Here is a 15,049-nt window from a genome sequence, read left to right on the forward strand (position 1 = left end):
GGCCAAGGATTTCTGTTATCCTGATACCTCGGCCCGAAAGTTCTGAAAAGGCTGGTCAGCTGCTCCTCATCAAAGCCTAGAGTTTCCCGCAGGACATCATTGGACTTATGCTCTACCAACCCATAAAAGTCCGCAGTGGTAACCCTGCTGCCGGCGTTGCTCATCCGGGAAAAAAGAGTGAGTGCTTGTCTGCACTCTCTCTGCCATTCTCCCATCCTAGGTCTTCACTTGATCCATGCATCTACATCCATAAGGGACTTCAATTGCAGAAAGAGTTGCTTGGCCAGCAGTGACCACACCTGTTCACCATCCAGGTAGCACCGGAGATGCCTCAGCTTCAGCATGTACTTGCACATCATCAGCTAGGGCATCCCCAGCCCACCCTTTAACGGTTTTTGGCAGCAGATGGAGCACCTCACAAGTGGCGTTTTCCCTCTTCACAAAAAGTGGAAAAGGATCCGTTCCAACTGATTAAACCACAAACCGGGGCAAGGCACGATGGTTAGGCGGTAGGTTATCACTGATGCTATAAACACCTGTGCAACCTCAGCCCTTCCCTTTAGGATAACGTCCTCCCAGGCTAAGTCTGGGCTCGGGCCGTTATCTTGCTCGCCACCTTGCTCCAGTTCTTCTCCACCTGGAGATCTGGTCCAAACCAGATCCTGAGCATTTTAACCGGGCCTTCTGTCCAGCATCCGACGACGCTGTTGGGAGGCATTGACTTTCCCCACCATTGACTTTCTCCTGGTTAATTTTAGCTCCTGCCATCACTTCGTATCCTTTGATGGCGTCTTCTACACAAAGTAGCTGCCCTTCATCAGACACGATGATGGTGACATCATCCGCATGTGCCGTCGCATTTCTCCCATAACACAGATCACGCGGGTCTGCCTCCATATTTTTAAGGGTGTATCCTTTAAACTAGTTTTATGTTTGATTATATCGTCATTTCTTTTCCATTCTAACAAAACTGTCTGATGAACGGGAACATGAAAATCTGAGTAACAGTTTTTGTAAAATTTCTGCTGCTTTTAATAAAGCATATTACTCTACCTCTGGTATTTTAGTGCTCTTTTTTCCAACTTGTTTCACATTCATGTGCTTACTCCGGTATGTATGTATGTATGTATGTGCGTGTATGTATGTATGTATGTAATGTAATGTATGTATGTATAAAGCGAGATTTCTATATATCTTAAATTTGCGGAAAAATTTGTGGTGAGAGCAGTTCAGCTTAAAGGTGAAGCATCAGTTTTGGTGTGCAAGAGAGACGATTGTGCTGGTATGGTCATGTGGCGAGAATGGATGAGGATAGCTGTGTAAAAAAGTGCCACACCCTAGCGGTTGAGGGAACCTGTGGAAGAGGCAGGCCCAGGAAGACCTGGGATGAGGTGGTGAAGCATGACCTCCGAACATTAGGCCTCACCGAGGCAATAATTTGTGACTGAGACCTTTGGAAATATGCTGTGCGTGAGAAGACCCGGCAAGCCAAGTGAGACCAAAATCCAAGGCCTCTGCCAGGGATGTAGCCAGCCCCCTTACGCGTAACATTCCTTCATTGGACACTAAACTCCGCTTACGAAGACCTGTTGAGGCAAGTGAAATTGAAATTGAAATCGAACTAAATCTGTAGACTAGCACCCATGCCAACGTCTCTTCATTGAACACTAAACTCAGCTTGCGAAGACCTGTTGGGGCAAGCGAAAGCAAAATCGTGATGGTACCCGTACCAGTAGATCACTAAGAGCACCGTCCAAGCATGATCGTTGCCAGAGAACCAGCTGTCTGGCTTCCGTGCCGGTGGCACGTAAATCGCACCATTTGAGCGTGATTGTTACCAATGTCACCTTCCTGGCACTTGGGTATGTGAAAAGACATTCAAGCAAGTTCGTTGCCAGTATTGGACTGGCTCCTGTGGAGGTGGCACATAAAATACACCATTTCGAGCATGGCCGTTGCCAGTACCTCCTGACTGGCCTTTGTGCCGGTGGCACGTAAAAGCACCCACTACACTCTCGGAGTGGTTGGCGTTAGGAAGGGCATCCAGCTGTAGAAACTCTGCCAAATCAGATTGGAGCCTGGTGTAGCCATCTGGTTCACCAGTCCTCAGTCAAATTGTCCAACCCATGCTACCATGGAAAGCGGACGTTAAACGATGATGATGATGATGTGAGAGCACTGCGACGCGTAATCATGGGGGTGTGAGTTCGAGTCTCATAGCTAGCCGCCAACACTTTTTTCTGCAAATTAGGGGTAGTTTATCCTGTTCAGGCTATATTATTAACATTATCCTACGTTTGATAATTTTAAAAAATCACTTCTTTAACTTTCTAAGACACCTCGACGCTTCTAAAGCAAACTTCGTTTGTTTGTTTACTTTCATCGTAATTTGTGTGTGTGTGTGTATATATATATATTTTGCTTCTTCTTAAGAATATATATGTTCTTATAATATGCACAAAAGGTTATTTGTATACGAGAGGCTCCTTATTATCTTTATGAACTATCTTTCGAATTTATTTCGACGTAGAGCATTATCTTGAAGCTTCACTTATTCGTTTCGGTAATTCAGAGGAGCATTGTACTTTTTTGCAAACCCCATTGTCGTTGGTCCCAATTTTAATAACACCGTTTTCTTCCTCTTATCCCACATTTCTTTATGTAAGCATCATTTATATATATTTTTACATATTTCTTATCGAGAAAATTTCTCTTTTAAATTTATTATTCTACTTCATCTGCATAATTCCTTCTCCTTGCAATAACCTGTTTTCTTTCGTCTTTATTTTTGCTTGTTTTCGTTTTCTCTGATTTTTCTCTTCATTTAAACTCCAGTTAATATTGTTTTCAAGGAGTAACGGCATTCTTTCGATATAGATATTTTGAGTATATTTTTGTTCTATTTCTTTAACCATGTTTTTTACTCTTGTTTTTATTCTGTAGTCCTCTCGAGGACTGATAGGCAGAAGTGTTGACTAAGAGAAAGAAGTTTAGATGTTTTACGAAATAGCGGCTAGACCCTACTTATTCTCATTACATGTGATTTGCCTAAAGTAAACCTAATCGGTTAATGTTTACGTCTTCGGATGACATTTTATTGTACAAACACCTTAAATATGAACAGTGATTCCTGTTCCTTATAGCGAAACCCATCAGTCTTAGAATCTTGGACAACTTTGTGGCGGATGCAATTCAATACCTCCAAATTTGTATTCGCGACTTTTCGTGTTGTAAAGTTTCTTGGTTTTATAATACAAACTTTCTTTTAAAGTGATCTAAATTTAAACCTTCCATCAAACTTTCGTTTTAATTCATGTTACAAACATCAGCTTAATACTGACAGTTATTTTACTAAATTCTTCATTATTTTAAAAATTAATCGAAACAATGGCAGTGCATTTCAAGAGACATTTGGTAAAGAGAGTTAATATTATTTTAAACAGCATAAATCCCAATGAAGTATTTGATTAAAGGAAGTCAGGCATTTACTATGTAAAAGGTAACTATGAGGATAATAGTAGTGATAATGATTGTCTATCTCCTTTCAAATGACCGGCTCATAAGTCATATGTGATTGGAGGACTGGAAGAAGACATTCGGACGGAGTCAAAGTCTTGTAGACAAGAATTATGTTATTAAAGAACAGTTTATATTCTTTGTTGGTCATCAATGTAAGTTACGGTAAATTTTCAGATTAACACCCGCACGATTTTCACTAGGGTGTTAGGGTTAGGGTTTAGGGTTACGGTTAGGGTTAGGGAATTCCGTCCCTAACCCTAATCCTAACAAATATGTTGGTACTTCTTTCCTATGAAATCCTTGTAATAACGTTACTACAATAGTTTTCACGATTGTAAATGTTTGAGAAAAGAAAGGAATTGTAGGTGTGTCCTCCTCATCATCATTTAACATCTGTTTTCCATGCTGGCATGGGTTAGATGGTAAGCTAGAGAGCTGTGCCTGGCTCCAGTCTGTTTGGCTTGCTTTCAACAGCTGGATGCCCTCCTCAGCACCAACCACTCTACAGTGCATTGGGTGTCCTTCCTGTGTCACCAGCATGGGTGCTGATTTACATATCACTGGCACTGGTCATGACCACGATTTCACTTCGCTTGAAGTGTGTTCTCAAGCACAGCAAATTGCCAGAAGCCTCTGTTACTTGTCATTGCCTCTGTGAAACTCAACAATCAAAGGTCATATTTCACCACTTCATCCCATGTCTTCTTAGGTCTACCTCTTCTGCAGGCTCCCTCCACAATTAGAGATCGGCACTTCTTTATCCAGCTATCCTTGTCCATACACATTACACAGCTGTCTGAAAACTACAATAGAGTTGGCAGTTGTCTTATCTCTGGAAATATGTTCTGATTCTTTTTATTATAATTTTCAGTTCCAATAAAACTCGTGTTAACACTTCATTGTCCTTTATGTCTTATGTTGTCTTTTTATTTCAGGTTATCTGATGGTTTTAAGGTAAAAAGTTTTCACTAAAGATGATCAACATATGAAGTTTGAAGATTAAAATTAACTTCATTAAGCTATGTCAGCCTGTTAATACAAAATCCTTGGAATTGAGATTATTTACTGTAATACCAAAACCAACAACAGAAGGAAGGCTGTAGTAACAGTATCAACAACATATGTAGTACTTCAGCATGACTGCAGTCCTTTTGTTACAACTACTGCTACAGTAAAATATTAATTAGACTGAAGATATAAAGACTAAAAACTTCATCAAGCTGATGTCAGCCTGTTTCTGAAACTCTTAGTTGAATGGATGTGAACTATTACCTTGGAATTGAGATTGTTTGCAAAAATTCCTACATAAATGTTTACAGGAAAATTTTCTTTATAAATTAATTTAGAAAGCTATACTGTGAACTTTTTATAATTTTATACTTTAAGAATTTCATATCTGGATTTATCTTGTTAATTGGAACGACTTTAATGATATTTTAGTTGTTGGCTGTCACAAGATAAACTAATAAATCCCTTTGAAATGTTTTTTAACAGTTAAGACTTTACAAAGAATATCACACAGAAAATTAGATAAAAAGTAAAAGTTATGAATAAAAAAGCAGAACCCCAAAATATTGATTCATCAGAAGAGAAATCACATTCTTGTGATATATGCAGAAAGTTATTCACAACAAAAAAGAATTTAATTCAACATAAATTAATCCATTCATTCTCTAATCTTCATCAGTGTGAAGTTTGTGGCAAAAGATTCACTGCAAACAATTTATTTTCTCGCCATAAATGTAGTCATCCAGGAAAAAAACTGCACCACTGTGATATCTGTGATGAAAATTTTTCTTCAAGTGGCAGTTTATCTTCCCACAAGCGAATTCACACAGGAGAGAAACCATACCACTGTGATATCTGTGATAAAAATTTCTCTCAGAAAGGTAATTTATCTACCCACAAGCGTATCCACACAGGGGAGAAACCATATCTTTGTGTAGTTTGTAACAAAGCCTTCTCTGATAGTCGTAGTTTATTTATCCACAAACGTATTCACACTGGAGAAAAACCATATCACTGTGAGATCTGTACTAAATCATTTTCTACAAGGGGTCATTTAACTTGTCACATACGTATTCACTCGGGAGAGAAACCATACCACTGTGATATCTGTGGTAAAATGTTTTCTGGAAGTGGTGACTTGTCTTCCCACAAACGTATTCACACAGGGGAAAGACCCTATCACTGTGACCTGTGTGGTGAAACGTTTTCTAGAAATCGTAATTTAACTTATCACAAACGTATCCACACTGGGGAGAAACCATACCAATGTGATATATGTAATGAAGCATTTTCTACAAGGGGTCATTTGTCTTGCCACATACGTATTCATACAGGAGAAAGACCATATCACTGTGATACCTGTGGCAAGACTTTCTCTCAAAGTGGTCATTTCTCTCGACACAAACGTATTCACACTGGTGAAAGACCATACCAGTGTGATATCTGTAATGAAAAATTTTCCAGAAGTGATAATTTAACTCAGCATAAACATATCCACACAGGAGAGAAATCATAGTTGTATATTTGTAGTATAACATTCTTTTCAAGTAACAATATATATATATAATAAATGAATTTTTTTATGAATATCAGTGTTATGAATTTTAGCATGCAAGTATCATCATTATTTTAATGTCCATTATTCAATGGTATGCATCTAGAGCAATTGATGTTTCAATCCTATTAGCCCACCAGTATACCTTGACATCCTTTTCATTCCATTTTAATTTTACCTACTTCCAAGATGACAATGAGATATTGTGGAATTTTAATTAGCACTCTGGTTATTGCTTTGTTAATATTTAGTCTTTAGACTAAATTATTCCAGGTTTTGAATTTTTTTTTTTTTTTTGTAGCATTTTTGACACATTTTGTTATTGCTGCTTCCAAAAGCAACAGTTTTGAATTAATTCTTGTATTATAGAATCAAGAACTATGATGAGCAGAAGGGGAATAAGGAAAGAAATGCTGTGGGCACCTAACTACATGAATAATTTACTGCTAATCTTAACTTTGCCTTATAGCATCTTCATACTTGGGTTAAATGGCTTTTGAAGGTCACTCATCTACATCTTATTTTTGCAGCACACACCAAACTATATTGTGTGTGATCCTATCAAAAAGTATTCTGATTGATAAATGCTAGATGGTTTATTCTTAACTAAAACCTCTTGTCATTTTGTAGAAGTATAGTATTTATGGTTCTACATCTAGACACAAGTACAAACTAAATCCAAACTAACTTTCTCCTGTACTGATTTACTAAAAAATGTTGTCAGCTTTTTCTAGACTTTGTCATCATCTACCATTGTTCATTCCCAGTACATCTTACTTCATCTTTGTTGCCATTAATGATAATACAGCTACACCAGTTTTCCTTCATCATCTAATTAGTTAATTGTCTAGTGTAGTGGGTACATTTCTTAGTTATTATCTATGATGGGACTGTCCACAACATAAAAGGTATTATGCATTCAACACAAATTAATCTGATTTTGTCATTGAATTGTGTCAGTGTCAACAGTTTTGTCAGCTCCAGTATTTGTGAAATGTGTGTTTAGTTATCTGAAAGTATGTCCAATGAAAATTAAAATTTTTGAACATAAAATACTGTATTTAATCTTTATGGAGAATGGGGTCAGGTGCAAATCATAAAAATATGTGATGCTCAACACTTGTTTTTTCTATTAACCTTTCTGTTATAGTCTCAGCCTCTCTACTATACTGATGAGCTTTTAAAAGTAACATTTTAATTCTGACTCTACAATTCCATTCACCCATGCTAATTTGTGTCTTTGTCCGAAAGTATTTCTATTGTCTGCCATGTTACTGGCAATGATAGAAAATGAAATCTGACAATAAAAAGTTGAGCTCCTGACATGATATATATTGAGTGGACCAAGAGTCACAAAGTCTGACTACATATTGCAATCTGTGAATATATTTTTATACTTTGTGACTCTTGGCCCATTCTACAGATGATTATGGAGTTCAGGTTATAACCATTATTTTAATTTTTAATCTTGATTTTTTTTCAGCCCCTCTTTACAATGTAGTTTCAAAATTCATCAGTTGTTCTTGTGCTGCTAAGGGCTTGTCACTCGAAATTGCAGCATTATCACTGGAGGTTAATTCAAGTAGTTTTTCAACAGTAAATCTGGGTAGTTTTCTCTTGATTGTATCTATATTCTTGCAGAAATATACAGATTACATAATCCATAATTATTATGAAGATGTATAACGCAAGCTTGTCTTCCCCAAAGTTGTCTCATTACAGTTACCAGGAGAATTATAAACAAAAGCATAAGTACCTGTGTACAAGGACATAATTGCATTTATAAATAAATTTGGCATTTTATTGAAACTTGGTATATCTTCAACTTTTCCTCTGTTTATACAGTTCAACAATGTTAGAAGAGTCCTCAGAAGTTTTCACAAAATTGTTTTCTTAACTGCTTGGCTGTCATGCATATTCTTGATGGTAGTATTTGTTTAGTAACATTTCTTTTCAGACTTATCATCATTGCCATTATTTTAATATCTACTTTACCACACTTGCATGGCTTGGAAGGCAGTAATTGAAGCAGATTTTCTACAGCCAGATGCCTTTTTTATCACCAACATTCATCTGTTTTTTAAGCAAGATATTTACCTGTGGCCAGACATATTTTCACAAAATATTGGAATTGAATGACGCTGGTTGTGTGACAGCAACATTTACAACTATTACACTAGGTCAGCATGAGACACAAACACACACACACTTGCACATATGATTGCTTTATTTCATCCATCTACCAAATCCATTCACAAGGCTTTGGTCAGCCCAGGACTATTGTAGAAGACACCTACCCAAAGGTTGATGAAGTGGAACTGAAAACAAAACCATGTGGTTCAGAAGTAAACTTCTTAACTACACTGCACCTATAAACTTAAAATTATTTTTTTTATTCTTCTTAGTCTTCTGAGTAGCACTCAATTAAAGGGTAATGCAGCGATACATGAGTGACAATCCTTTTTCTATTTTCTGGACGTCGGCTGTTTCTTTTTTCATGGATTCTATTATAGACTCTTTCCATTAAGTTGGCTTGTCATCTGCAATGACTACAGACCTCATAATTGGTACAAGAAGCACAGGGAAATAAGTTGCAGCACATCTGATAGAATTTTGACTGATCTAATAGCTTTTCATCAAATAGTTGCATTTGCTGCTGTTTTTAAATTTCTCTATCAACAGATTCAGTGCATATTTAAGGTTCATTAGTTAAATCATAAATTGATTCCAAGTCACTGGTAGATTTTTCTGCCAAATCTTAATTCACCATTGATTTTCCTGTTTTATGGTGATGTACGATTTCACTGGGTAATTTGTCCAGTGTTTCTTTTCTTTGTTATTCATAAGGTTGTTTGGATCTCATGTTCTAACTCAATACATTGAGCAGAAGAGAACAGTTCTGATCTATTTGAAATGTCTTTTTGATCAAATTATATCAAGATTGCAAATCATAATCCCATAAACATTGCTCTCAGCTGGCTGCTATATATATATATATATATATGTATATATATATATGTATATATATATATGTATATATATATATGTATATATATATATGTATGTATATATATGTATGTATATATATGTATGTATATATATATATATATATATGTATATATGTATATATATATATGTATATATGTATATATATATATGTATATATGTATATATATATATATGTATATATGTATATATATATATATATGTATATATGTATATATATATATATGTATATATGTATATATATGTATGTATGTATATATATATGTATATATATATATGTATGTATGTATATATATATATATATATGTGTGTGTGTATATAAAAATATATATAAATGTATATGTATATATATATATATATATATATATATTTATACGTGATGTTGGATAAAATAATTAAAAATACTTTGTTAAATGGAAGTTTTATTATGTAATATGGAGTTGTTCCTCCCTGATGTATTATTCAAAGAATTGACTCATGTAGGTCATACAGGTTCTGAATAGTTGTTGGGAGAATTTTGAGCTATTCTTCTTGTAGCATCTGCTTTAACTCTTTCAGTGATGAGGGAAGAGGTTCTTCATCTGCTACTACAAACTGCACAATAAATGATTACATTGAGAGCCAGTGATTCCAAAGGCCATTCCAAGTGGCCTGCTTCACTTTTGTGCTGTTTGTACCAATTTTGAATAACATTAACCATATGAATCTGCACATTAATGTCTTGCAAGATTATTCTACCATCAGGAAACAATGTTTGTACTATGGGATGGATATGATTGACGAAAATATGCAGATAATTATTTTATGTTAGCTCTGCCATGTAGAACAGTTGATGGGCCAAGAGATTTCTATGACATGACTGCTGAAATCATCACAGATCTACCTCCATGCTTCACAGTTGTGTTGAAGGCTTCTTTGGGATATCTCTATATATAAATTCACCCTGAAGTAGGGAAATAGTGAATAAAGATTCATTCAAGACAACATTGAACCATTGACTACTACTTGGACACTATTTTTTCTGCATATTGTTGTTGAGGAGAGGAGAGGCATAGCAATTGAATCTCTATCGTGATATCTATTTTATGAAGCAATTCAGCAGTTTTATTGATTGATACTCTTTCTGTCTGCACTCCAACAATTTTTTCTCTTTGGAAATCAGTTAGTCATGCATTTTAACTTTAAGTATAAATATCTGCAAAGAAAACAAAGCTATAACCATGAAGTACAAGATATAAATGTATACAAATACATATATACCAACTAGAATAGCTTTGAATTTGTCATGTTGCATATGGGTCACACAGAATTTGTTGAGGTAGTTTTTACTGTGGCTGGTGCCCTTCCTGTTACCAACTCTTATCTGTTTCTCATAGCTAAACATATTTTTCACAAAGGTCTAGAAATGACCTCGTTTGCATGAAGGTGTTACTCATTTACAGCCATTGTGATGTTTAGACAATGGTACAGACACACACATGTACATACATACATACATCATCATTTATTAATTCAATGGTTTGACAGTATCCAATGGGTCCAAGGACTACATCGTGCTCCAGTACTTGATTTGGTATAACTTCTGTGGTTGGATGCCCTTCTTAATGCCAACCATTGTACAGCGTGAAATGGGTGCTTTTTTCAAGTTTCCTGTGGCACTGAGCTTATCATGCAGCTCACAAGACTATGAACCCTGAAAGAAGGACAGGTTAGATTTATGCTAGGGAATGAGGAGTTAAAGTATGAGAGAAGCAGGAGGAGGTTCTTATAGAAGTGCTGCATGATCACTTGGAAATTAAGTGTCTACATTGCACCTCAAGGCATAAGGTAAGTAAGAGTGGGTGGGTGGGGTAGTTGCAAGATTGTATAGGGAAAAGAAGATGGGGGAATTATGAGGCAGACTAACTAAAAAACTGAGTAGGGTTGCAGGGCAGATAACCAATGATGTATGAGTTGGGAATGATAGAGGGATGCAGAAGAGATGGGGCAGGATAGTAATGATGATACACTTGACGAGAGAGATGACTTAAGGTTGGTTAGACTGCAGAGGTGCATGTTTTGCCCAGGCAGGCAGAGTACACAACATTTAATTTGGTTCAGTGGGTGAGTTGGAAGAACAATATTAATAGATGAAAATGGCTAAATGAAATAGTACTGGTAGCAAGGAAAAATATCTAGGGAGAACTACAGAGAGAGATGATGGGTGGAAAGAGAGAATAATAGGAGGAGAGGGCAAGGTGTACAGTAGCACACATACACACAGTGCTTCCAGAACTCACTTGGAATCCACATACCTTTGAATTTCTCATTCAAATTTGGAGGTATAAAACTTTAATGAATGTCAGTATGAAACATCCTGTAATTTTTATAATTACAAGAAAGAGAGATCTCCATCTTGTATATAAATGACAAGAAAATAAGTATTTGTAAGACATTCATAATAAGTCATAACATATTTATTACTGGATGTAATGCATTAACATATAGGTTAATTGAAGGAAAAGCTTGGAATGTCACATGAACCTATTTTGCAGCCTCATGTCTCAAAGCAAATAAGGCGAACATTCGCGTGTGTGGGTGTGTATGGGAGTGGCGTGACTTAATGCATATCTAGGAACTGATAGGCAAGAGTGGCACAAAATTAGAAAGGTGTTCCTTTATATAAGGGATGAACCGGAAGTTCCTGCCTTTCACGTCATCCGGAAGTTAATTGGAAACTTCTAGAATGTAAGAATTTTCAAGAAGGTCGAGGGAGGTTACTCTTGTTAGGTCCCTTTTTCACTTTGCTTTCCTGCTTGACTGCCCGTTTAGTTTCATTTGCTTTGACTATGTAGTTTCTGTGATATTTACATCTCAAATGATATCAAACTTTTTGAAACACTCTGTGTATACACACACACACACTCAGCTCTGCTGGAACTCAGTTATACTGAAGTGGACAGATTTTCTTAAGAATCCTATATCACCAACTATCTTGGACTTTTGTGATTTCTGCAAAGTTCCAGATCCTGAGATCACTTTTTACCACCTTGTCCTTTATCTTCCTGCTCTCTCTCTCTCTCCTGCAAGCTACATTGAGTTTTAGTGATTGGTACTTCTTTATAAAGGTGTCCTCATCCATTTGCATCATATATTCATGCTTGAACAGTCTTCTTCCTTGCACATTACATCTGATTCCTCTTTCAACCAGGTTTTCTCTCAGTACATATATACCGTACAATTCATGCACCTTTACACATCCAACAGAGTATGCTCACTTCATTTCTCTCCCGTCTTCACAAGTTCTCTGCATTCAAGGCCCATAACTCAGTACCATTCATCATTAAAACTCTAACGCATACATCATACCATCTGCCCTTCACTCTAAGGGAAAAGATCTTTATTGCCAGCAGTGATAGTAGCTCTTGTGAACTTTCTCCAACCCATTCTTACTCTGATTTCTATGCTTTCCAAGCAACCAACTCACTAATTACACCACCTAGGAAACAAAAGCTATCAACTAAATCTAGTGATCCATCCAGGTATTTAAGAGAAACTATTTTTAAGTGTAATCTTATGTACTGCTCCACTGCATATATCACATACCAAGCTTACATTCTCAGACAGCCTGACTTTGATTCTACTCCTATCTTGTGTCCAATTCCCTGAAAGTATCTGAATCCTATCGTGGAGCATTACCTGCAAAATTGTAAAGGACAAACTGTGATTGCATATGCATTGAATGGTCTTCATTCACTAAGGGTCAAGTATCTAACTGCAGCAAGAAAATTCCCATGATGGTAAGTGAGTCAATCTTCACTTCAGGTTAGTCCTTCTCTTGCTGCTTTCAGTGTTTGAGCTTCAATAAATAATAATCTAATAGTGTTGTCAACCTTATTTTTTTATGTAGCTTAAAAACTATACTGTCTTCTTTCTTACTAAAACCTTTGTCATTGCTAGGTTTACACACACACACACACACACATATATATATATATATATATATGTATGTGTGTGTGTGTGTGAATGATAGATCGCTAACCACTGCACACATTTTTTTTTCTCTGCTTGTTTCTTTCTTTAGACTTTTTCCATTCCTGAGCGTTATACCAATACATCTATTTGTTTTCTACACCACCTGTCTTCGTCTTTTTGTGAATTCTCCCCATATATATATGTGTGTGTGTGTGTGTGTAAACACACATACACACACCTATTTTTCCTAAGGCCTCTCCCTACCCCTGTTGCTTTCCGGGCAAGGCCTCTTCGCACACCCGCTACTTTCCGGGCATTTTTGTTTTCATCTTCGTTTCCTACACCTTTTTTTTTTTTTTACATCCATTGCACTATTTAAATTTTTTTTCCATTTCGTTTCCAGGTAATAATGTCAACATTTTACCGAATTTTTTTTTAAACGAAGTAAACAACTTGATCATTTTATCTATTTATTATTTTTGCACATGCGATGTTATTTAAATTGTTTATCACTTTATAATGATAAATGTTGGTTGTTTGATTTTTCCTGTCAAGCTTTACATTGTATAAAGAAAGGTGGAGAAACTAAAGAAGATATAGAAAGAGTTAACACAAGGGGTATAGAAAGAGTTAACACAAGCGGTATAGAATGAGTGCATATAGTCTGCTTGGAGGTAAACGAAAAAAAAAAGGTATTATTGAGAAGAGGGAGTCTCCCCCCCTCTCTCTCTATATATATTCATATAGGGAGTTGGTCTTCCAAAGTATAAAATCAACACAGATAGTTTTTTTTTTTGTATATTATTTTATCTAATTTTATTTAAAAGTAATATTTTTCTTTTGAAAATCAGTATTCACTTCCTCATGGTGCACAAGCACCAAAAGATGTGATAAAAGTTAAACTATAATTAAAATCTGTAAGCCGGTGTCAAAAGTATGGTGTGTAACACTCTAAGGTTTAGGGAATTACGAGGTAGAATGGTTACGGTTGATAAGTTGTGCTCGTATGAAATTAAATTACTTTGAACATACGCAACTGAAATAAATCGGACTGTTTACTTTGAAAATTTTGTTTCAGATCGTAATAGACGGAAATGCTCTTCTGTGCTAATGAGATCAGATGGGCACAGAATGCACACATTTACTAAATGCCCTACAATACTGGTAAGGTAATGCATAAAGTTCTCTAGTGATTAAGGGGAAATTGTTCGAGTATAGAACTCTCTAGTGATTAGAGGGGAAATTGTTCGAGTATAGAACTCTCTAGTGATTAGAGGGGAAATTGTTCGAGTAAAGAACTCTCTAGTGATTAGAGGTGAATTATTTCAGCAAAGTTACTGTTATTTCCTTTTTATCTCAACTTCGGTCTCTCCTTCCCTTCAGATATCAATATATTTTTTTCTTGCGTTGTTAGTAATAATTCACTTAAGAAATTGTCCATTAACCAGAAGATAATAGAGATATATCTCCCATTATTTCATCTTATTACTATAGTGTTAAGTAAGTATTATAGATTTTGCACATTTCTTTTATACAAAATCTCTTCGTTCATACATCATTCCTACTTTCTCCATGATTCTGTATTTCTCATAGATAATCCAGTTTCCCGGATATGTATTTTATATTTATTCTTATTCTTTCAGCTCTCATTTTATACTTACTCTACCGTGTTTTCTTATTCCAGGTTCCTTTTTGTTTAATAAATATACACCTAACATTTGTGTATTAAACAAATATGTTGCTACAGTAAATAGTTTACAAGTCCGAGGGCGCCAATGACATGGTCTGTGAACGTTGCTCACATATCTAGGTGAATTAGCAACAATTATGAGTGGCACGGATTCAGAACGTGCTAATGTTAAGTCCTGCAAAAAATATATCAATAAAAACTTTATTCTGCTTTTATGAATACTATAAGATTTCTTTGAGACCCAAATCAGATAAAAGTTTAGGAAGCCTCAAGATTAATCGAAAAAAAAATGTGCAACCGGTGTAAAAAAAAAAAAA

The 15,049-nt window shown here is 35.7% G+C and overlaps 2 protein-coding genes across 2 annotated transcripts in view; both read left to right on the forward strand.

Moving 5' to 3' along the window:
• The first annotated feature begins 6 nt into the window (after window positions 1–6).
• Window positions 7–7,808, forward strand: LOC106871973 (zinc finger protein 239). Its single transcript, XM_014918762.2, has 2 exons — window positions 7–2,661; window positions 4,455–7,808. Exon 2 carries the CDS (start codon window positions 5,066–5,068, stop codon window positions 6,041–6,043), a length of 978 nt encoding a protein of 325 aa, XP_014774248.1. The 5' UTR covers window positions 7–2,661; window positions 4,455–5,065; the 3' UTR covers window positions 6,044–7,808.
• Window positions 7,809–14,310: 6,502 nt separating this feature from the next.
• The window catches only part of LOC106871972 (zinc finger protein 135), a 4,181-nt gene continuing 3,442 nt past the window's right edge, over window positions 14,311–15,049 (forward strand). Inside the window, exon 1 of the mRNA XM_014918761.2 lies at window positions 14,311–14,542. The gene's annotated coding sequence lies outside the window, so the exon portion shown is untranslated. The remainder of the gene's footprint in view (window positions 14,543–15,049) is intronic.

The sequence above is a fragment of the Octopus bimaculoides genome, chromosome 7, assembly GCF_001194135.2.
Source record: "Octopus bimaculoides isolate UCB-OBI-ISO-001 chromosome 7, ASM119413v2, whole genome shotgun sequence".
Lineage (NCBI taxonomy): Eukaryota > Metazoa > Mollusca > Cephalopoda > Octopoda > Octopodidae > Octopus > Octopus bimaculoides.